At 43.5% G+C, this 22,816-nt stretch overlaps 2 protein-coding genes across 2 annotated transcripts in view; one reads left to right on the top strand and one right to left on the bottom strand.

Moving 5' to 3' along the window:
• TRAPPC9 (trafficking protein particle complex subunit 9) overlaps positions 1 to 9,455 on the bottom strand; it is a 338,887-nt gene extending 329,432 nt beyond the window's left edge. The window contains exons 1-2 of the mRNA XM_070941975.1: positions 9,444 to 9,455; positions 4,629 to 5,229 (exon numbers count right to left, since the gene is read on the bottom strand). Of these exons, the coding sequence (XP_070798076.1) occupies positions 4,629 to 5,212 (584 nt within the window). The 5' untranslated portion in view covers positions 5,213 to 5,229; positions 9,444 to 9,455. The remainder of the gene's footprint in view (positions 1 to 4,628; positions 5,230 to 9,443) is intronic.
• Positions 9,456 to 10,996: 1,541 nt separating this feature from the next.
• Positions 10,997 to 19,983, top strand: CHRAC1 (chromatin accessibility complex subunit 1). The gene is made up of 3 exons (XM_070941974.1): positions 10,997 to 11,148; positions 12,232 to 12,358; positions 19,321 to 19,983. The coding sequence occupies exons 1-3, from the start codon at positions 11,002 to 11,004 to the stop codon at positions 19,446 to 19,448; spliced, it is 402 nt and encodes a 133-aa protein (XP_070798075.1). The 5' UTR covers positions 10,997 to 11,001; the 3' UTR covers positions 19,449 to 19,983.
• Positions 19,984 to 22,816: the final 2,833 nt, after the last annotated feature.

Here is a 22,816-nt window from a genome sequence, read left to right as displayed (position 1 = left end):
CCCACAATGCTTTGTGGAATCTCCCATCTAGACTTAGATCTAGTCCATATTCTGGACAGATGTTGCTGTACACCAAACTAGTTTCTTGGTTGTGCCGTTCAGTGTATACTGTTCCTACCTGCATCTTACACCCTGTCACTATGGGTTGGACAGTGTCTGAGGCCTCTCTGCACAGCCTGCACCTTGGGTCCTGTCTAGTGAGGTAGGCCCTGCTTCTATGGAGCTTAGTGCTTGTTCTTCTGCTGCTATGATCAGGACCTCAGTGCTGTGTTTCAGTCCAGCCCTTTTATATAGTGGAAAATAGAAAAAAGGTATCTAATTTCCATTACAACGATTAAGAAAGGAAGAGCCAGAGTAAAAGATTCCTAATCAAGAATGTCGGTACTGACAATGAAATGTTGGTAACACTGTTGCTGAGCATAAACTAAATTGCATCCTTTTGGGTCTTTGTGTTTCCTAGAAATGAACTAAATCCCCACCTTTGCTTTTCTTTAGAAACATGATTAAAACTATGGCTAGGTCATTTAATCTACTCTGGAAGCAACCTTGTAGAATTGTCTAGGATGATTTATCTATGAATGAAAATAGAGTACATTCACCCCACAAAAATGCACAAGCCGTCTCAACAGAAATGAAAAAGTGGCATGTTGAAGATTTTTCTACTTCAGCACCATGGACAGTGGGGTGCCAAGCAATGCTTTAAAAATGAAGCAGGCACCAATATCTATCACATCATAACACTGCTCTCAAAAATCCCCCACTGATTTCAAAAAGTTTATTTTGAAGTATGGAATAATACTGTTGGAGAGGTGAGACCTAATGTGAAATCCTCACAGAACTAATTTTCTTGTTGTTTGTGTTCAGGGCAGTATCATCAACGTACCTTTGAAGTGAGAAAGAAAAGAGTATTGATCAGAAAGCATGCATTTCAGAATTTTTGTAGAGTCAGACTCAGCTTCAAATTCTGAGTTTCTGAGCAAGAACTGCAAGCATAAACACTAGGGTTCTGGATTCAAAGGGATAAAAATACTTAGAAGCATACAGGGTGCACACAACTATCAGCAACATTTTAAAGCAAACATAGAGGGAAATTGCATGATCCTGAGAGAAGACAAAGCTGCTTTAGAGAACTACTGCTTTACTACCATGTGTACATTCATGTACTTTGTTGTTCTCAAATTCAAAGTACAGACCTAATAAATAAACAGGCAGGCATATGCACATGTTCACACTTACTGAAAAGAGAATTGTTAGAATTGTAAATATTTTAAAAGGAAATTCTGCATAGAAATACAGTGTCTTAAAGTCCTTGGATGAAAACAATTTATACAGTGTTACACACTGAGGTAAAAAGAATGTATAGTTGTGCATAGCTATAGTTAATACTATTATTTATTTCTATTTTTATCACAACAGTCTCAGCTCCAACTTTTCTCAGAGGTTAAGCAAGCATTCGGGTCTTTAGAATAAGCTCTCAAAAGCTGCTTGCTCTTTGTTGTATAGTGGTGTAGTAAATGGAAACAAACTGTATCTATACAAGACTACTAAATTTAGGCAAACACAGAACACTTCCATAACATCCTTTTGTGCAGAGAAGAATATATTTATGATATGAATGACATTTAATGCTCAAAATAATGTAATTTATTTTTGCCTTAGTGTAATGGGCAACCAATCAAAGAAGAAAGAAACCAATAAAGGTAATCAAAATAGAGAGGATGGGTTAGCACATTACAAAATGCCAGATTATATTATGGTTTAACATTACGACTGACCTAGGTCATTGCAAACTGTGAAGATCTAATATTCACTTGCATGCATAACATTTTAATCACATTTAATGACATAAATTTACCAAAGGATGCTTCTCATCCTACTTATATAAAGCATTCAATTATACAGACAGCAAATCCTTGGTAATATGGGAATAATTTTCACATATTTCACATATTCCAATCAAAAAAATATCATTACTTTTGGAGCTGGAGAGCTTTTATTTTCTGCATGTATCACCATAAAATGCATTATCCGGTATCAATATTCTGATACAAAATAATTATGGTCACTTTCTACTACTATCATCAAAATGTATTTCCGCAATATATTAATCAGCCACTGCACATAAAAGGATATTGAACTAGCTTTGAATTGCTGAGTAAGAGCATTAAATAATCTGGTTTTAAGCATGTTAATTTTACGTGATTCTCCAACTATCAATTTATATCCTCATTCAAAAGCTATAAAGTACTTAAATAATCCTCTTTTTTTGCTCACTGAAATAACAATTTAAATTGCTTTACTTAAATCATTCCATGTTGATGATAATAAGAATCACTTCTAGGCAAACAAGCACAAATTAAATTGTACTGTAAATGAAAAGAGATGAGTTTCTGAAATGTTAATCTATCCACAAATGAAAGTACTTATTTGGGGAACAGGTTGCCTAGCAAAAAAAAATGTGTTTATGCTGTTGCTGTATTCTTCAAGCAAGTCCTTTTTCTCTCATAATTTTTGGACTTAAAATAAATCATAAAACAGGTGTATGGTGAGATGTAGTAAGACATCATATAGCTGAACTTTCAAAACACTTGAACAAAGTCCCTCACCAAAGCCTCACAAGCAAAATTAAGAATCATGACCCCGAAGTCTGTGTCCAAATTGAGTGTTCCTTCTCTTGTCCTTCAATTCTTGTATCACACAACAAGATATTCAGTTGGGTTTCTCAATTTTCCATAAGGTAATAATAATTTCAATTTGTATGGCTAACGGTCTCATCTAAGCAACTCTGGGCAGTTCACAACAGGTCAAAATTAAAACAATTTAAAAACCAATGTAAATGTCAACCCTGAAGCTGGCCTGACCAAGGCCATTTTGACCTCTTCAGTGTAGTATTGCTTACTATGGATGTATTACTTGGAACCCTGACAGTAAAAACAAATGGTGAAAAGAAGGCATCCACCAAGTTCAAATGTGCTTCCTACGTAATACGTTTCATAAAAAACAAATTGCTTTACCATGAGTTAGTGGAATCATTATCAAAGGAGCCAAATTGTCTGAAAAGCTTTATAATCTACCGTATTTATATTTATTTGGGAGTCCCTCTGGACTCATGGTTCCTGCTCCAGCAATGGGGGGAAGGTGTGGCTAGAAAGGCCTGTGCCCAGCTTTGGCTAGTACACCAAAAGTGGATCGGTAAAGGTAACTCATATCTATATTACCACCTGATTAGACTACAATGATTCTGCACCAGACTGCCTCACAAACTGTAACTGGGGTCTAGAATACAGTGGCCTGCACACTTACTGGCATCTTATGCTGGCATCATCTATTCTCAATCCCGTGCATTTGTTTCTGGGAACAATTTTAAAATGCAGGCTTTGACCGAGAAAGTTATTTTTTTGGCTTGGCACCTGGGTCCCTGCAAGACTCCCTATTTCAATGAGAGTTGGGCATTATTTGTATTTTCTCACATTTCCCAAAAAAAAATGGACGGAGTTGAAGTCAGAGGGTGCTGTTCCAAAGAACACTGGAATAGCCTCCCACAATAGCCTCCTCCTTTTGTTTTCAGAAAAATGTCAAAAATAGCCTTCGACATTATCTGAGCTTCGTGGTTTGCTTACCAACATTACTTGCTGACATTTCATTTCCTGATAAGGTAACATCATTAGTGCTTGTGAGATGATGAAACCGGCAAGCAAACAAGAGCTTGCTGAGTGTCACATGATAGTGAGATAGATGGCATATAAATTTAATAAATAAACAAATAAATAAATAAATCACCAAGCTTAGAGGGCATTAAGGACTCCACATTTCAACATTAGCTACATATATTCTTTCCATTAGAAACCAGCAGCACTGATAATGTTACCTAGTTGAGTAATGAAATGTCTGCAAGAAAAAAACCAAGCTCAAAAAGCACCAAGGACCCCACAGTTTGACCCTAAGCTACAAATATTCCATCAGTACATCATCATTTATCCATTTTATTATTAGGTATTTTATTTTGGCTACAATGTGCTTTCAGTTTGGGGTTTTATGATTCACGTTTTCACTTTTTAAACTATACAAATAATTATTTGCTAAACAAATAATTCCCTCAACACTGTCAAACTATTTACTAAATCTGCACTACTATTAATCTTCTCATCATTCCCATCACCCATCTCCTTCCACTTATGACTGTATGACTATAACCTTGTTGCTGGTATCCTTACAATTTATATTGATATTGTTTCCTGATTGCTTATTTTTACCCTATGACTATAATTAAGTGTTGTACCTTATGATTCTTGATGAACGTATCTTTTCTTTTATGTACACTGAGAGCATATGCACCAAGACAAATTTCTTGTGTGTCCAATCACACTTGGCCAATAAAGTCTTCTATTCTATAACATGTAGATTGCCAAGGGTGGATGATTGCAGCAGGATATAAATGTAAATAAATGTAATCTGATAATGAACACACCGAAAATGTTGGAAAACTTTAGTTAATTACTGGTAGTATATGAATATTACAAATTCTTTTTTAAAAATTACACCATTTCTTTCAGGAATAGTTTTTCCTTATCTCCATACCTGGGGGCAAATATTTTTAGAAGATCTGTATATAAAGTGAATCTACTTACCTACTGTCTGTATCCAGGCCAACAAAATCTTTTTTTTCAAAAGGAACACACAGAAGTGGGATCTTATCTCCAGATTTATCGATAGCTCTGTCAAGACGTTTGGACTCCAATACAATGAAAAGAGACTCAATGAAGTCTTCTATTCTTTTTTCCACATTTTCACATTCATCATAACTAGGATAAAATGCCACATCTGTACGAGTTTGCTCTGCAATTTCTCCCTGAAGTCCAAAGACAAACAGCCGGGAATCATAAAGAGTTGAGCTATAAATTTCTTTTTGAAGGTGGAATTTTTCAAAAGTTTGAGGCCAGTCTTTTCCAGAGGAACAATCCGTGATGGTTATTAATCCCACAACTTTACGATGCGTCTGAAAATCTCCCCATTCGTTGTTTTCTGGTGGGTAATGATGTCTGTAGCGGATATAAAGAACTCGCTGAGAGTCACGGACATTGATCTGACTCACGGTTGAAATTCGCTTGTAGATCTTAAAAAAGCTCTCTTCGGGAACAATCCCATCTGGCTGGACCACAACTAGTAAAGTTTGATGATCTTCCGCACACTGCATGTAATCCGGAATGCTCATTTTGCAACTGACGTACGCTAATGCAAACATAATAAAACACAGAAGGAATAAACCTTAATAAAACATAGAAGGGAAAATGTGCATCATTTCTCTACTTAAGAAGTATTCATTTTACGAGTGATGACTTTCTGAAATATTAGACCTATTATATAAAATCATAAAAACCTTAAATTTTCTTAAGCAGTAGGCAGCATTCGATCCTTAGTCCCATTGGAACTAGAAGAATAGGATGCATCATGGTTTACTAAGCTCTTACTTTATTGTGTTATGTTGGCATTATTTACTGAAATACTTTTGCTCTTCAGCAGAAAGACTGCAAACTTGGTAAAAGATTTCTTGGGAGTTGAACATAAGGTTTAGTTACTTCAAAAAAAGATCCAGGTTTTTCTAAACAGGCCAATCTGAAAGGCACAATATAAGAATAGTGGATGGGAAAGAAAAATACAACAAAGTATCTTATGAGGATAAACTGAACTCAGTATCCTAAATCCAAAAATGGCTAATCTCATCACAGCCATGGTGGCCCAGTGGTTAGAATACAATATTGCAAGCTAACTCTGCCCAAAGCCTGGAGTTTGATCCTGACAGGACTCAAGGTTAACTCAAGGTTAACTTCCATCCTTCTGAGGCCGATAAAATGAGGATCCAGATTGTTGGGGGCATGATGCTGTCATTGTAAACTGCTCCGAGAAGGCTGTAAAGCACTGTGAAGCGGTGTATAACTCTAAGTGCTATTGCTATAACAACTTGACCATTTGTTAACATTAATCCAAGGATATTCTCCTATTTTCAGCAATTCCAGAACCAAAGGCTCCATAACAAGAACACTTTAAAGTGTAAATGAGACTAGGACCAAAAGACATTCCTGGATTATTAATAGAGGACATAGATCTGTACTGTGACTTTTTATCTCATACTTCTTAAAACTGATCCCGTGAAATATATTGGATGGACATCACTCCATTATGATGTATGTAGGCAATTTAAAGAATACTGTACACCAAAGCTTGCAGCAAGCAAAGTGAGCTTTGGCTTACTGGAAATACTAGGAATTCTTTATCATTCAGATATTAACTTAATATCTCATTATATGGCGAGATGGGTGGCAAACAAATACAAAAAATAAATGTGGAGAAATCCAAGCTTTGGAAGTTTCTCTCTCTTGTGAGATAGGATTTGATAAGGCTGGAATATATCGTAAATATTTACGTTAGTAATATGCCATGTGATGGTACATTCAAGCTTCCATATGAATTTACACCAATAGCTGATAAAATGGATGAAATATAATACTCTTTAAGCTGCAGAATACGGACTATTCAAAAAAGTGATCAGCAGATGAAACAGCAAAACTGAAATGGCAATATATAAACGGTAATCCACACAGCACTAAATCATGATAGGTGAGTTAAATGAATTGCCTGGTTTTGAAACAAATACGAAAGAACTTCACTGACTGGATTCACATAACACAGACCCACAAATCAGCCAATCATATTTTAGTTAGCAGGGAAGATGAATCCATGCATGTTACTTCATGAGTACAGCCCTATCTACAAATAAATCAAAAAATTTTAAAAAATGATTTTTTTAAAATAAAAACTCAAAACATAACTAAAATGAAGCATCTAGTAAACCTGTGATTTTTTTCATGTACTTTTCTACATGCAATCTGTAGCAACAAGGAGCTACGCAGAAAAAGTATGTGGGTTTTCATGTACGGGAATGATCAAATTAGGAAAGGAAAAATGAAGTTTTCTCTTCCTAATGTGCCAAGCAATGTATCTAAACATATATTTTCCCTTTTGTGCTCAACAGAAAAATGTCATTCCCTCTTCCTCCCATATCCTTCCCAGCATGCTAATAAAAACAATTTGCAGGCTAATATTCCTTATTAATATATGTATAGATGGACTAAATTTGTGTATATATAGGACTGCCACAAATTTTACTTCCCAACTGTAAAACTACCTGTAATCACACATTTATCAATTTCATTTGTGACCACGTTCTTTTAAACTCAGTTAAAAAATTAAAAACATCCTTGAGTACAGCTTAACTCTTGGTGAATTCACGGACATAAATATGTAGTTTTCTTGACAAAAGAGAAGTGGTTTGCCACTGCCTTGTTCCAGATCCACAAGAATGGGCTATATTAAATATTAAATTTTATCTTATTGGTCATTAATAACAACAGAGAATTAGAAATAAGTATCTTACAGAAACAGGTACAGGAGGAAAAGTAGTAAAAAAAACATTTTATTTTTTTTTCAGAAATCCAAGTTTGCTGTTTTACTCTGATGAAGAATTTAGATAGAATAGAATGGAATGGAATGGGAATAGGAATAGGAATTCTTTATTGGCCAAGTGTGATTAGACACACAAGGAACTTGTCTCTAGTGCATAAGCTCTCAGTGTAATACAACAATAGATCATTATCATACCCTAGTCTCCTACGTGCGCAGGGGGTTGGACTAGATGACCTCCAAGGTCCCTTCCAACTCTGTTACTGTTACTTCATAGTCATAGTCATCAGATAGAAGTCTGATTTGATTTTGCTTTACATTGGGACTCGCAACATAAAAGGCACAAAGACAAAAATAATCCATAGATTGTTTTCCAAACTTCCAAATTGTCCTTGTGTCAGGTTTCGAGGTCGTCTCAAATAAATTGCATTTCAAACAAAGTCTTTGATGAAAAAGACTCCCATTTATTAAGCACGACATTCTACTCCGACTCCATTGCAGCCAACACTGACTTCCAGACCCAAAACCCTCCCTTTCCGTTCCCCACTCCCCTGCACTCATTGGCCATCTTCCAAGTCACTCTACCCCTAATCTACAGCTCCAGCTCAAAGGAATTTCCCCCCTCCCATCCCATCTCCTAGGGGATATTATCTCCAGGGAAAATAAGTAAGTGAAAAGTCAAACGTCCCTTTCCAGACGCCTCCGCTTCTCCTTCTTATGTCAGCACTAGAGTAAATGCAGCTTGAAGTGCTGACACCTTGTTTTTAAACAAGTCATCACATACTGTTTGGTCACTTTGGACAATCTCATTATTGGTCATTAATGACAACACAAAATTAGAAACAGGTATCTTCCACAAAACAATAGAGGAGGAAAAGTGGTACAGGGCAGGCTTATGAAACAGCCTGAAGGGTAAACATGAGACTCTGGGAAGGTGTAGCATGGACTTCATGAAAGAGTAGGTGGATGCTTTTCCTTCCCACTCAAAACCAGAAACACTGCCCTGCTTCAAATCCTACTTTTAGGTTCCCAAAATGAGTGTCCCAACCAGCCTGTTCACCCACTGATGTGTACAGGTAGCCCTCGAATTACGACCACAATTGAACCCAAAATTTATGTTACTAAGTGAAACATTTGTTAATTGTATTTGCCCCATTTTACAACATTTTTTTGCCACAGTTACTAAGTGAATCATTGCATTTGTTAAGTTAGTAACACGGTTGTTAAGTGAATCTGGTTTCCCCGTTGACTTCGCTGGTCAGAAGGTGGCAAAAGCTGACCACAGGACACCTCAACCGTCATGGTTTAGGGCCGGGGTACTTACGGGACCGCCTTCTGCCGCCAATAGCCTCCCACCAGCCGGTTCGCTCCCACAGAGAGGGCCTCCTCAGGGTGCCGTCGGCCAGACAATGCCGGCTGGTGACCCCCAGGAGGAGAGCCTTCTCTGTGGTGGCACCTACCCTTTGGAATAATCTACCCCCAGAGATACGAGTGATCTCCGACCTCTGGACTTTTCGTCGGGCCCTAAAAACTTACTTTTTTCAGTTAGCTGGTCTGTCTTGATTTTAGGGTTGGTTTTAAAATTTTGATACTGATTTTAAATTGACAAATTTTAAATTATGGGCCAAATTTATTAATTATTTTAAATCTATTTTTAATTGCAATGTTATGTATAAATGTTTTTACTTTGGCTGTTCACCGCCCTGAGTCCGAAAGGAGAAGGGCGGTATAGAAGTTTGAATAATAAATTAAAAATAAATAAATAAACATGAACCAGTTGCCAAGCATCTGAATTTCGATCATGTGACCCTAGGAAATACCGCCATGGAAGTCCTTTTTTTTTTTTTTTTTTTTTTTTTTTGCAGAGCCGTGGTAACTTTGCATGGTCGCTAAACGAACCGACGTAAGTCGAGGACTACCTGCATTTAAAAGAGATGCCAGGCACAAGGCAAAAAAAAAAGCACAAGTCAGGCACTGAGACACACCAAGACACAGCAATAAGCAAGGAGCCGACTCCAAAGCATCAAAGAGAAGAGCTTAAATTTGCAAAACCCATTAGTAAATGTATATTTTGGACTTCAGTCTCCATCATCTCTCTCTCTCTCTCTTGGCCTGGCCCTAAACATCTGGAAGAACCCCCCCCCCAGCTGCCTTAGCCCAGGCTGGGCAATCCCGTACATAGGCCAGACTTCCCCGATCTGACTCCCTTGGAGTGTGTTTGGGCTACCACAAATCCCATCATCCCCAGAGGAACTTTGCACTGGGATCCTGGAAGGTGCCGGAAGGGGAGGGGGAGGAATTTCAGAGCTTCCCCGCCTCTCCCCCTCCCCCTCCCCCCCCAGCAAAGGAAAGAGGCGGCTCGGCTCCCCCCACCCCAGCGCCGTCTCCCTCTCCAGCTTCCCCGGCCCTCGCCAGCCCGCCCGCCCGGCCCGCTGAGGGGCTCCGGCGCCTCACCCACCACGGCCGGGGCGACGTAATAGCTCCGCCTCTGCCGAGCGCTTCAGACGGAGGGCGGGGCGGGCGGGCGGAAGCTCACTGCGCAGCCGTCAACTTTCGAGTTCCTCGGGGCGGGACGCGCATGCGCACCCGGCTCTTACGCAAGGCTTTTGAACGGTCGCTATGGCAACGGCGGGAGGTTAGCGGCGACCGTTAAGATTCTAACGGTCGCTCTCCTGAGGGAGCGACTTTTTTCCCCCGCGGTTGTATGCTTTAGTTTAGTACAAGAGTTCGGAGATGGTTGTTTGTACGACTGTTCTGACCCCACTTTTTTCTTCAGAAATGCGAGTTGCACGCCTATCGGCCACAAGCTGCCCACCCCCTTCCACGGAGCTATCGTAAAGCTGAGGCGGGAAGACGGCTGGCAATTTTTCCTCCAGCCGCCTCACAGTTGCATTCGTTCTAACCCAAAGGTGTTTTTTTATTCCCCCCCAAGAGGCGACTGGACTTTCTGGTTTTTCTTTGAAGACGTTTCGAAGAAGTTTCTCCAGCTCTGAAGAAGCTGAGGAAGCTTCTTGGATGAGAAGCGAAACGTCTTCAAAGAAAAACCAGAAAGTCCAGTCGCCTCTTAGAAAAAAAAAAACAACACCACCTTTGGGATAACCAGGACCTGGATGACGGAAAATCTCCACAGACATTCGTTTTATCCTTAGTTTGGCCTTTCTTTAGTTTGGCGGGCATTGGTTGGAGGCCATTGGCCTGGATTAAGCCACAAAAATGGGTTATTAAACGAGGCGCGCCGAGGCAAAGCCGCCTCTCCGCCTCCGCCGCTCTTGGAGCGAACTGCCTTCTGGGATGCGTAGTCAACCCTCTCAGAGCGCTCCGATTGGTTCCCGTGAAAGCCAACCAACGTTCTAGCCCTGCTAAACACTCGCAATGCGCTTCCAAGGATTCGTAGTTCTTTCTATCCCTGTGACAGCGGTTCAGCGGCAGGTAGAAACTACAAATCCCGAAAGGCCAGGCGGGCGTTTCCGGCCGTCAAAAAAAAAAAAAAAAAAAAAAAGAACTCAAAGGCGGAAGTATTTCCCTGATCTGAGGTAAACCAAGATGGCGTCGCGGTGGAGCGGAGCTTCTGGCGGGGGCGAGAATCGGTTGGTGTCGCTGCCTTTGTCGCGGATCCGGGTGATAATGAAGAGTTCGCCCGAAGTCTCGAGCATCAACCCGGATGCGATTTTCCTCACCGCCAAGGCCACGGTAGGGCCTGCGGGGGATGCCTTGGGGAGGCGAAGACGGTCCAGATGTGGCGGCTTTGTGGGAGGGGGAGTTTCCGGGCCGCTGCACATCTGGAGGGCAGCGTTGCTCAAACTTTGAGGCGTTTGAGGCCTTAAGACAAGAAGCAATGGATGGGAACTAAATCAGGGAGGGATCCAAGCTAGAATTAAGGAGAAATTTCCTGACCGCGAGAACAGAGTTGGAAGGGACCTTGTAGGTCATCTAGTCCAACCCCCCCCCCCCCCGCTCAAGCAGGAGACCCTACACCATTTCTGACAGATGGCAGTCCAATCTTTTCTTGAAAGTGATGAAGCTCCCACAATTTCCGAAGGCCACTTCTGGTTCCAATTAACAATTAACCAGTGGAACGCCTGGCCACCAGAAGTTGCGGGCCCTCCCATCACTGGAGGTTTTCAAGAAGAGACTGGAGAGTCACTTGTCTGAAAGGCAACGAAATTTCGTTTTAATGTATGCCGGTTAGTGTACATTCAAATGGACAATTCTAAGTTCTTAATGGTATAGGGCAGGGGTGGGCAAATGTGGCCCTTTTACAACCTGTGGACTTCAACTCCCAGAATTCCTGAGCCAGCTTGGCTGTCTCAGGAGTTCTGGAAGTTGAAGTCCACAGGTTGTAAAAGGGCCACATTTGCCCACCCCTGGTATAGAGTTTCCTGTTTGAGCAAGGGGTTGGACTAGATGACCTCCAAAATCCCTTCCAACTCAAATTCTGTTTTCTGTTTGTTTTTTTGCCTATGTGGACTGCAACCAGAATGGGACAATATGTCGTGGCCAATTGTGGAACAATTCAATTATTTAAAATAATTTTAAAATTTTAAAATTTTAATTTTGGTCATTCACATTTTGTGTCGTTCCCTCCTTTTGCATCTTTTGTTTAATGATTCTATTCCACCGTTTCCTCGGTATTAGTGTAACTCGTTTCAAACGTTGTGGCAAGTTTTCGTAGACCTGACTGTAACTCCCAGAATTCCCCACTCAGCAGTAATTAACCAACGATCATGTAATCTCTGATGTGTTTGAGCTGTAAGCATAATCTTTTCCTTTCAGGAGCTGTTTGTTCAGTATTTAGCTACTTACGCTTACAAGCATGGCCAGGGCAACGAGCACAAAACCCTGACATATACCCACCTGTCACAAGCAGTACAGAACTCTGACACTTTCCAGTTCCTTGCAGGTCAGTCTTTACTTTGCTAATATCATAACTGATGTGAAATAATCCCTAAAATAGAGAATGGGGAATGGGGAATTTTTCCAGAACGCTGCTACTACACTCCAGCATTGGGAAAATCCTCCTATCTGACAGCAACTGAGAGAACTTTTTTTACTTATCTACCCACTCTGTGCTCTATCCACGCCCCCTTTTGCACCCGAATCCCCAGTCTTTCTCTCAGTTGCTGACACACTGGGAGGATTTTCTCTGTGCTCTGAGTGTTGCGTTAGGCCTTTGGTTATTTTTGATTAGCCCCCTTTTTATTTTTCCCTTTTTTTGTTTTTCGGTTCAGTTTAGACTTCTGTCTTCTTTCTGGTGAGCCCCTCAGCTGCTTGTCGGTTTCGTGCCCAGGGAGCTGGGTCGTACCGGCTTTTGCGCTTTAGCGCCTGCTGCTGCCGGCTTCTGTCCCTGCGGGGCGGATCCGGTGAAGCCTTACTATTGCCAGAGAGGTCGGGGCTAAGGGAATAGCTCCCCGACTCTCGTGTGGAACGGCGAGCCGGGCCGGAGGACATTTCAGGCGCGGCTACCGGCTCGCTGAGTTTGGAGGCGTGATTTATCCAGCGACCGTCCCGTCAGGCTTCTGCGGGCGGCGCTGTGTTCTGACGGCGTGGATTGTCGGCCTCGGAGCTCCGGCCGTAAGTTTCAACTGGGGGGGGGGTGTAGCGTGGCTGTCGGGGCTCGCTACCCTCCCGACGCGCCAAAACCGCTCCGATCTCCAGCCCTGGTTGGCGTCCGCGTCTGAGCGGCGCCAGGGGGGGGAAAAAGCGCTCCGCCATCCTACGAAGCTCGGGCGGGCCGCCATTTGTAACTACGCCACCAACTTGCGGCCGCCATTTTGAGTCATCAGGGCGGCCGCCATTTTGAATGCACCTCGTGGCAGCGCGGACCCTAGTTAAAGGGCCGCAGCCTTTACTCCGAGGTCTGGCAGCTGAGTCTCTGTCCCGGTCTGGGCATTGACTCGAAGGAAGAAAGAAGGGGGGAGGAGCATCACCAGTCTATCGCTCACCCCGTTTGCAGCCTTTTGTGCAAGGCTTGTCCTCTCTCCTGGGCAGAAACAGGGGGCCCTTGGATTCAGCGTGGCAGGAGGGCCAGCACTGTTTGTTGGGGCATAGTACATTGCCCAGAGCGGTAGCCAGACTATCAATTCTACAATCAATTAGCAATTAAGCAAAATTTCAATTAATTAATCAAACAAGCGGATATCTCTTAATTTTGTCTTCAAAGCAGCCAGTCATCCAATCAATCAATTAATTATTCAAATAAGCATATTTCCAATCAATTAATCAATTAATCAATTAATCAAGCAATCAATCACTGATTCATTATTTATTACTACAATTAATTTATAATTACTATTCAATTTGGGCATCCTCACCATGGCGGACTGCTCGTTCTCCTCAGACAGTGATCAGGAGGTTAGCCCTGTCAGATCTAAGTCCCGCAAGAAACAATCGGGCAAACGCTCTGCGTCTGGCGGTCACAAGTCCCGCCACTCTAAGACCTCCTCTGCCGCTGAGAAGGATGCTCTCAGGCGTCATAACGCCTTGGAAAAGAGATGTGAGAAGGCCAAGCAGGCGTCAGCTTCTTTGGTCCGTGGTGATGCGGGATCCGCCCACCAGACGGTTCCGGTTCCTGACCTTTCGGAGCGGAGAGCGGTCCAATCCGGTTCCTTGGCTTGGCAGAAGGGCGTGTCCCAGTCGATGCCTGATGTTTCCTCAGCGGGGTTGGAGGCATTTCCGCCCCCTCGAAGCCAACCTTCGGCCACTTTTACGCCTACAGCAGCGGGACTCAGAGAAGTGGGCAATCCTCCGCCTTCGTCCCAGTTCGACTTCCAGACGATGTTGTCAACAGCGTTGGCTTCTATTATGGCGGCCGGAGCGCAGACAGCGGCCCAGTCATCGGCGGCGGGAACTTCGGGCACGTTGGCCTCTTCAAGCTCTCGCAGGGCTCGTTCCCCCTCGCCTCGTGAGTCTGTTTCGTCTGAGGGCTCGGGCCATGACGAGGAGGGCCCCGATGAACTCGAATTCTCTGAGGATGAAGGTCTGTTACCTGACACTCCAGCCTTCACGGGCTTGTTTCGTCCCTCACTATTTAAGTCCCTCCTTCACAAGGCTCGTTTGACTACTAATCTGGGTTCGGTGGGAGCACAACCCCCGACTACCCCGTCTGAGACCGGTCCGCATGATGCCCTGTTTAAGCAAGTCAAGCAGGAGAAGGACTTTATTCCGTGCCCTCAACTGTTCGCGGATGTTCTGCAAGCGCCTTGGGCCCAACCAGGGTCGTCCACTGCACCAAACAATTTAGATAAGAAGCTGTTCTGTGCGGCGCCCGAACTTGAAGCCATGTTGGACGTGCCCACTGTGGATGCACCGGTGGCGTCTCTCACTTCGCATTCGATGGTCTCATCCGATCCGCTGGAGGGGCTCAAATCGGAGGACAGGCGCACCGAATTGGCCTTTCGTAGGTCTCACCAAGCCGTGGCCTGGACTGTTAGAACTGCCACGGCTACTTCATTCTTCAATAGGGCTTCTTTGATCTGGCTGCGCCAACTTCAGGAACGACTCCCTCCAGAGGATACCCGCTTGCGCCACGATATTAACAAAATTATTGCAGCCACAGAGTATTCGGCGGATGCTTCGTTGAACTCTGTCAAGTTTGCATCGCGGGCGTTAGCGACCTCTGTCACGTCTCGACGCCTTTTCTGGCTACGGCCGTGGAAAGCCGATGTGAAAACCAAGTGGAAGTTGGCGGCGGCCCCGTATAAAGCTCCGAACTTGTTTGGCACGGCATTGGAGCCGATTCTTGTGGAGGACAAAGACAAACGCAAAATTATGCCCTCGTCCTTTCGCAGACAGGACAGGCGTTACACCCCTTACACGCAACGTCAGCCATTTCGTTCCTACTCGGGGCAGGGAGGCCCCTCGACTTACCGGCAGTCGTTCCAGACTCCAGACCGCTTCTCCGACAGACAACGTTTCAGAGAGCGTGGCAGATCACAGTCCTCCTCCAAGCGCCCCTATCGTGGATCCACTTCTAGGCCCTTCAGAAGGGGCAAATGACTCACCGACTCCGGGACCAGTGGGAGGTCGTCTTCGGGCCTTTTGTCATCGGTGGGCCCGGTCCACTCCGGACGAGTGGGTGCGTCGTACTATTTCGGAGGGCCTCGCAATCGAGTTCATGGATCGGCCCCCACGACGGTTCGTCCGGTGCCCAGTTTCCCTGTCCACAGACTCTCGCAACCTGATGGTGGAGGAGATAGCGCACCTGCTGGAGATCCGTGCGATAGAACCGGTCCCGTTGGACCAGCGGGGAACCGGCTTCTATTCGATTCTATTTTTGGTTCCCAAAAGTTCGGGAGGAGTCAGAGGCATTCTCAACCTCAAGGAGTTGAATCGGGCGGTACGTTACCGTCGTTTCAAGATGCACTCCCTTCGGTCCATTCTGTCTTCTATTCGCCAAGGGGACCTGATGCAGTCGGTGGATTTGCGAGAAGCGTACCTGCATGTTCCAGTACTTCCTTCGCATCGACAGTTTCTGCGATTCGAGTATGCGGGCAGGCATTACCAGTACTGTGCGATGCCGTTCGGTCTTTCCTCGGCTCCCAGGACTTTCACCAAGCTGGTGGCGGTAGTGGCCGCTTCTCTCAGTACCGTTCCGGTGAGGGTGTTATGTTACCTGGACGACATTCTGATCCTGTCCTCGTCCAGGACACAAGCGGCGCAAGACAGAGACAGGGTGCTTTCGACGTTCCGAGAGCACGGTTTCTCCATCAACTTGGACAAGAGCCAGCTCGTCCCCACGACCGCGATCCTACACCTCGGGACCCTGATAGACTCAGAGAAGGGTCAGGTTTTCCTGTCTTCAGAGAGGGCGAAAAACATCAAATCGCTTGTGGGCCAAGTGCTAACCCGGAGGAGGGCTCCGCTATTGACGCTGTCACGTTTGTTGGGGAAGATGGTCTCGTGCTTCCGCGTTGTTCCGTGGGCACGCAGACATTCTCGTCCACTGCAATGGCTTCTTCTTCCATTCCAGAGAACAGGCAGTTCCAACTCCACAAGGACGGTGGTCGTGCCTCCGCGAGTCAGACTGTCACTGGGTTGGTGGAAGTCGTCGGCCATCCTGCAAGGTTGCAGTTTCCTGGAACTAGACCGGATCGTGATCACCACCGATGCCAGTCTCCATGGCTGGGGAGCCCACCTAGGTGCCCAGGTGGGCCAAGGACTATGGTCTCCAGAGGAACGTGCACTGAGCATCAACCTATTAGAACTTCGAGCTATTCGTCTCGCCCTTCTGCATTTCCAGTCGCTGATTTGGGGCCGTCATGTCCTGATTCTCACGGACAATACATCTGCCAAAGCGCACATAAACCGGGAAGGGGGGACGAAGTCACAGTCGCTGATGCTCGAGTCGACACGTCTGTTCAACTGGGCGGAGAGGAATCTGGAGTCCATCCTCGCAGACCACATTTCCGGGGAAGCCAACACACGAGCGGATTGGCTCAGCAGAGAAGTGATAGACCAGGCCGAATGGCAGCTGCTTCCCAGTCTATTTCAGGAGATTTGTCTTCGCTTCGGACGGCCTCTGGTAGACTTGTTCGCCAGTCCGACCAACGCCCAGCTTTCCCGGTTCATCACTCGTTATCCGTCTCCAGCGGCAGAAGACACGAACGCTCTGCGGTGTCGTTGGCCAGCGGGTCTGCTGTATGCCTTCCCGCCCGTCACACTGATTCAGCAGGTGGTTCGCAAGATGATTGCGGAGAGGGCAGAGATGTTACTGGTGGCTCCACATTGGCCCCGCAGGCCGTGGTTCGCGGATCTGGTGGAGTTTTCGGTGACGGAACCGTGGGTGATTCCTCCACATCGAATCGTGCTGTGTCAGGGGGCCATTCGTCATCCCGAGCCCCAGTGGCTGCAGTTGGCCGTCTGGCATTTGAGCGCGTCCTCCTGAAGAAAGGCCGTTTGCCGGATACGGTGATTGGTACGATTCAGTCGGCCCGTCGTCCATCCACGACGAGGATCTACGAAGCCACGTGGAGGGCCTTTTGCCGTTGGTGTGCGACTGCTCATGTGGATCCTACGTCTGCATCGGTTCAGGATGTTCTCATCTTTCTACAGGCGGGTTTGGAGCGGGGTTTGTCTCCCGCCACTCTCAGGCGCCAGGTGGCGGCCCTGGCCACTGTGCTGTCCTGTCCGCCGTACACTTCCTTGGCTCATCATCCGTGGGTGAAGGGGTTTCTTCATGGAGCTACGAACCTGAGACCGCCTACGGTTCACCGTTATCCCTCTTGGGATTTATCTTTAGTTTTGCAGGCTCTCACTTTGTCCCCGTTTGAGCCGCTGGGTTCCACTTCACTTAAGTTTCTATCGTTCAAAGTTGCCTTTCTCCTGGCGATCACGTCGGCTAGGCGCATTTCTGAGCTCGCTGCCTTATCCGTCAGGAAAGACTTGTGCATTTTTCATGCTAACACTGTGGTTCTGAGGATGGATCCTGCCTTTTTGCCCAAAGTTAATTCGTGGTTTCACCGGGCGCAGGAATTAGTGCTTCCGGATTTCTGCCCGTCGCCGAGTCATCATCGGGAGGTTCTTTGGCACACTCTGGATGTGCGCAGGGCGTTGAGACGTTACATGCGTAGGACGGCCGAGTTTCGGAAGACGGAGGCCCTATTTGTTTCGTTTCATCCTGCATCCATGGGTCAGAAAGTGTCGTCGACTACGATTGGTCGTTGGATTAAGGCCTGTATTGCTGCTGCTTATGAGAATCAGCGTCGTCCTGTTCCTGGGAACATTCTGCCTCATTCTACGCGGAGTGCGGCTACTTCAGCAGCCTGGGCTACCCAGGCTTCTGTGTTGGACATCTGTAGAGCGGCTACCTGGACTTCTTTGTCGCCTTTCATAAGACATTACCGGATTGATGCCTATGCCTCGGCTGAGGCGTCTTTTGGGCGACGAGTTTTGCAAGCAGTGGTGTCTGGGTCCTCTGAGTTGGATAGTGTTTTGCCCGTCCCTGGGAGTTAGACTTGGGTATGTCCCAATGCTGGAGTGTAGTAGCAGCGTTCTGGAAAATGGACATTGACTTACCTGAATGTCCTTTTTCGGAACGCTGCGTATACACTCCATTTCCCTCCCTTTCTTTGTATGTTGGCTTGTGGTGGTTTTGTGTTAATAAATTTTGTTGTAGTTTACCTGTGGTGTCTTCGTTCAAGACTGGGGATTCGGGTGCAAAAGGGGGCGTGGATAGAGCACAGAGTGGGTAGATAAGTAAAAAAAGTTCTCTCAGTTGCTGTCAGATAGGAGGATTTTCCCAATGCTGGAGTGTATACGCAGCGTTCCGAAAAAGGACATTCAGGTAAGTCAATGTCCATTTTCCATGTCAGTCTTTAAAAACTCTTAAGGCTTTGGGGTTATATTTTTATTAATGGGAATTGAGCAGAAAAAATCCCAACCCTTCCTCATTTAAAAAAAAAAACAGTAACCTATTTTAGTGGATAAAATATTCCTTATTGTTAAAACTATTGAGAATTGGAAATAGTTAAAAATGTCTGGTAGATCCTAAAAATAAATTAATGGTATGTTAGGATCTATTGGCAATTTCATCTCTCCTATGTCATAATTGTGTACAATTTTTTAATCTAGCTGTAACAAAAATAAAATAACGAAAAATATCTCTTACAAATCTAGTCTGTCCTAGATGGATATGCTAAAAATTGGGATATCCAAATTGTGTCACTATCACAACATTCTCAGAAAATCGTTTTGTAATTTGTTTTCATTTATCAAATGTATATGCCACCCATCTCACCCTGCAAACTCTAGAATTATTTCCACAGTTCAGTGGAAACCCTTGCAGTAGATGGGATAGAGTGCAAATTACTTTTGTAGCGATTGGAAACATTTAATAAATTAATGAAAATATTTTTTTTTTTCCAGATATTGTGCCAAAGAAAATCTTGGCAAGCAAATACCTGAAAATGCTTGAAAAAGAAAAAGAAGGAAAAGAGATAAAGGAGGAGGAAGAAGAGGAAGCGGAGGAAAGTGAGTCTGAAGAAGGATCTTGACAGTACAGCTTGATTTATGGCCTTGTATGTGAACACTCTTTAATGACTTATGATCAACTGAATTCTTACATCCTTGAACCAGTGTCAACTTTCAGAGTTAGAATTGACAACTTGTGTACAATTACCCTGCAAAGACTTCCAAGTGGGACTGAACATATTTGCAGATCTTTTTCATCTTCAGCTTATAAACATAATGTGGATGATTGCTTGTAATATACCAAATGTCCATGTTAACCAAATACTGTATTTTCAATACAGAATCATCTTCATTGCTCACATTGGGCAAATCTAAAAATGGGTAAATTCCTTTTATATGCCAATATTGAAGTTTTCTTTCCTTTCAATGTAAGTGGTAAAAAAGGGTTCAGATTTCTTAAAAGCAAATTGTTTATATGACTAGTTGTATATAAGCTACACTAGGATTTGTTGCCGTTCAAATTATCCATGTTGCAAACAAAAAAAATATTTTCAATGTCCTCGGTTCCTATGTACAGTAATGTTACACCGATGTAAATAAATTTGGGGAAAAAAATCAGTGTGGATCCTTGTATGGTTTGAGATGACATTTATATAGCACACGAGTAAAAGAACACAATTTTTTTTTCTATCAAAACACTTTTAACATTTCTTTCTCCTATCAAACATATCAAGCGAGGCTTTGGTCAATTTGTGTATATATGTGGGTGGATAGAGAAAAGACTGAGAATTCCAACCAAATCAGTGCCATTTCTGGGGTAGGCATTCAGCAGTGAGAAGATAAAATTAACCCCCTTTCTTTAGAATGGGAAAATGATAGAAAAATATAATACATTCAAGTTAAAAGATGTGCTACCAGTGCCCAGCTCTTTTTGAAAAGGGGCTGGATAGATTTATGGAGCGGTTTTTAGAGGGGAAAACTCTTAGCAGCACAACACCCCCTCAAAAAAATCTTGTAACTTAAAATCAGTGGGTATTTTTCCCACCTAAATTTATGTGGCTCACAGCACACTTCCAGTGGGTTCAAGAACTACAGTTCTGAAGTAAGGTAGGCAGCCATCAGAAAAGGCTGCGTTTCCACCTGGTAAATGATAAAGTGGTTTACCCGGCTGGGCTGGCATAATACAACCTAAACTGATTCATTCAATAAAACCTGGATTAAGCAAACCGCGAGTTGTATGAACAGTTATTCTGAATTAAATTCTTGAGATTGCAAACTCATTACCTCCTATCTTGTAAACAAAACATTTATTGCCAAAGAGAAGATTCCATGGCAACATCTGATAATCGGACCATATGGGTAGTCCTCAGCTTACAACCACAATTGGGACCAGAATCTCCATTGCTAAGGATGGCAGCTGCTACGTGAATTGCGCCCAATGTTACGAACTTTTTTTACCATGGTTAAGTGAATCACTTAAGTTGCTAAATGAATTGTGGTTATCAAGCGAATCCGGCTTGCCTCATTTGTCAGAAGCCAAGTGTGAGGGTCACAAGTTGTGATCGCATGACACTGGAATGCCGCAACTGTTGTAAATACATGCAGGTTGCCCAAGCACCCAAATATTGATGCTGCAGTGGTTGTAAGTGTGGGGACCAGTTGTAAGTCACTTTTCAGTGCCATTTTAAGTTTGAATAGTGGTTAAATGAACAGGTCATAAGGGGAGGATTACCTGTAGGGTAAAATTATTGAACACCATTGTGAGAGATGCAAGAAATTTGCTTTCCAATGATGTGCAACTAAACCAAAACCACATTACCATGGCTTTCATCAGATTGTGGACAGCAAGTGGGGAAAGACTGCAAAACCTGAGCTCTTTGGATTATTAGAGTTAGAGGCACAGAAAATACTTTTGAATGTGTAAGTATGAGTAATTTATTGACATACTATGAGGCAGAAACAAAATTGACACCATACAAAATAACTTTATAAAATATCATTCACATGTTTCATCAAGATTTACAGCATTTTGAGCTTGTTACATGTCTTATGGAGGTAAAAAAAAGAACACTATGCTAAATCTTTAGTAGCACTTTATAGTATATATACACACACATACACAAGGAAAAAAACCAAAGTACTGTGGTTAGTTTGTAATCTTATTGCAGAAGTAGTGCAAAGTATTTTACTAGCAAGCTGTAAAACAAACATGGAAAAAGGAATCGCCCAAGCTTAAAAACAGGACAATAGATGTGGCATTTCACAGTCTTTTTTTTTTTTTTTTTTGAAGCTTCCTTCTCTGTTTTCTCCCACTCGCCTTCCCAAAATTCTTTCCTCCATGTGACAACCCATTTGGGGAATGCAAAAGTCCACGTTAAGACAATTGGATCCACAGTATATCTTAAGCAACGAAACAAAGGGTTGCTCAAATTGGCTTGCATATGAATTCCAAATATGGCGCAGCTTTTGGTTTTGAGTGTGGCTCAGCTTCCCAGCCAGGCTGATTCCCAGCTGGTTGGTTAGATCAATTCTTGGTCAAGAAATCGTTCTTCGAAATCAAACTTTGCTTTTTTACCAATGGGAAAACGACCCACCGTCCCTCTCAATTTCAATCATGGCAAAACCACAGTCATGCAAGTATATATCAGAAGAGACCATATATTATTGCCTGTTTTACCGTCTTGGGATCCTTTTTCTCCCAATTTTATTGTGTTAAAAAAAAAAAAACAGTTACTACAACAGTCTAGAATGCAAGGCAGACTTGATATCAACGTTGGACTAACACCAAGAAAGGATCAGAGTATCTAGCGAAGAGAGACCAATTCTAAAGTCTTCAGCCGAGCCAACAATAAAAAAAAAAATTGATAAGCTAGGTAGCCAATAACAAGAACAACTAACGAAAGGACACCCCCACCCCATCCCGCCCAAAAGCTCTATGAAATAAAAAGGAACAAAATGCAGCATTTTCAGGCTCGTGTTTCAATCTTGAGGTACCTGTAAGTCTTCTTACCTTCTGCCCAAAGGACTATGGTATATTAAAAAACATTTTAAAATTCTTTACCGTAAGCCAATTTACAGGACTTTACTGAAAAAGTGCAATGAGACTGATTCGTGTATCTGCAGCATATGAAATAGGATGGTTAGTCTTTTATAAAATATAGCTTTTCTAATAGACCCGTTGGGGCAGTTCTATAGCACATTATTATTATTTTTCCTCGTTGTTTGAGTCTTTCTGCAGCAAACCAAATTAACTCCTTAGGATATAGCAGTTGGCTTGCTTTTTCACCACTATGAAAATTAACCCTCTTTTAAAGGAGGAGATTTCCGTGCTGTATTGGTTTCTGTTGATAAAAGTCAAATTTCCATTTCAAAAAAAAAATAAGTCTATTACAACTCAATCTCCCGCCAAAGTAACAATAAAGAGAACTTTTATTATATAAAAGGGCATTCA

Source organism: Pituophis catenifer, unplaced genomic scaffold (assembly GCF_029215685.1).
Source record: "Pituophis catenifer annectens isolate HBS135680 unplaced genomic scaffold, rPitCat1.0.hap2 SCAF_3, whole genome shotgun sequence".
NCBI lineage: Eukaryota > Metazoa > Chordata > Lepidosauria > Squamata > Colubridae > Pituophis > Pituophis catenifer.
The sequence above is the reverse complement of the archived record's forward strand: the minus strand, read 5'-3'. Positions and strand labels throughout refer to the sequence as shown.

Coding starts and splice junctions, on each gene's coding strand:
- CHRAC1 (XM_070941974.1), top strand. CDS start 11,002: ATGGCGTCGCGGTGGAGCGGAGCTTCTGGCGGGGGCGAGAATCGGTTG. Junction 11,149..12,231: donor TCCTCACCGCCAAGGCCACG/GTAGGGCCTGCG, acceptor TTTTCCTTTCAG/GAGCTGTTTGTTCAGTATTT. Junction 12,359..19,320: donor CACTTTCCAGTTCCTTGCAG/GTCAGTCTTTAC, acceptor TTTTTTTTCCAG/ATATTGTGCCAAAGAAAATC.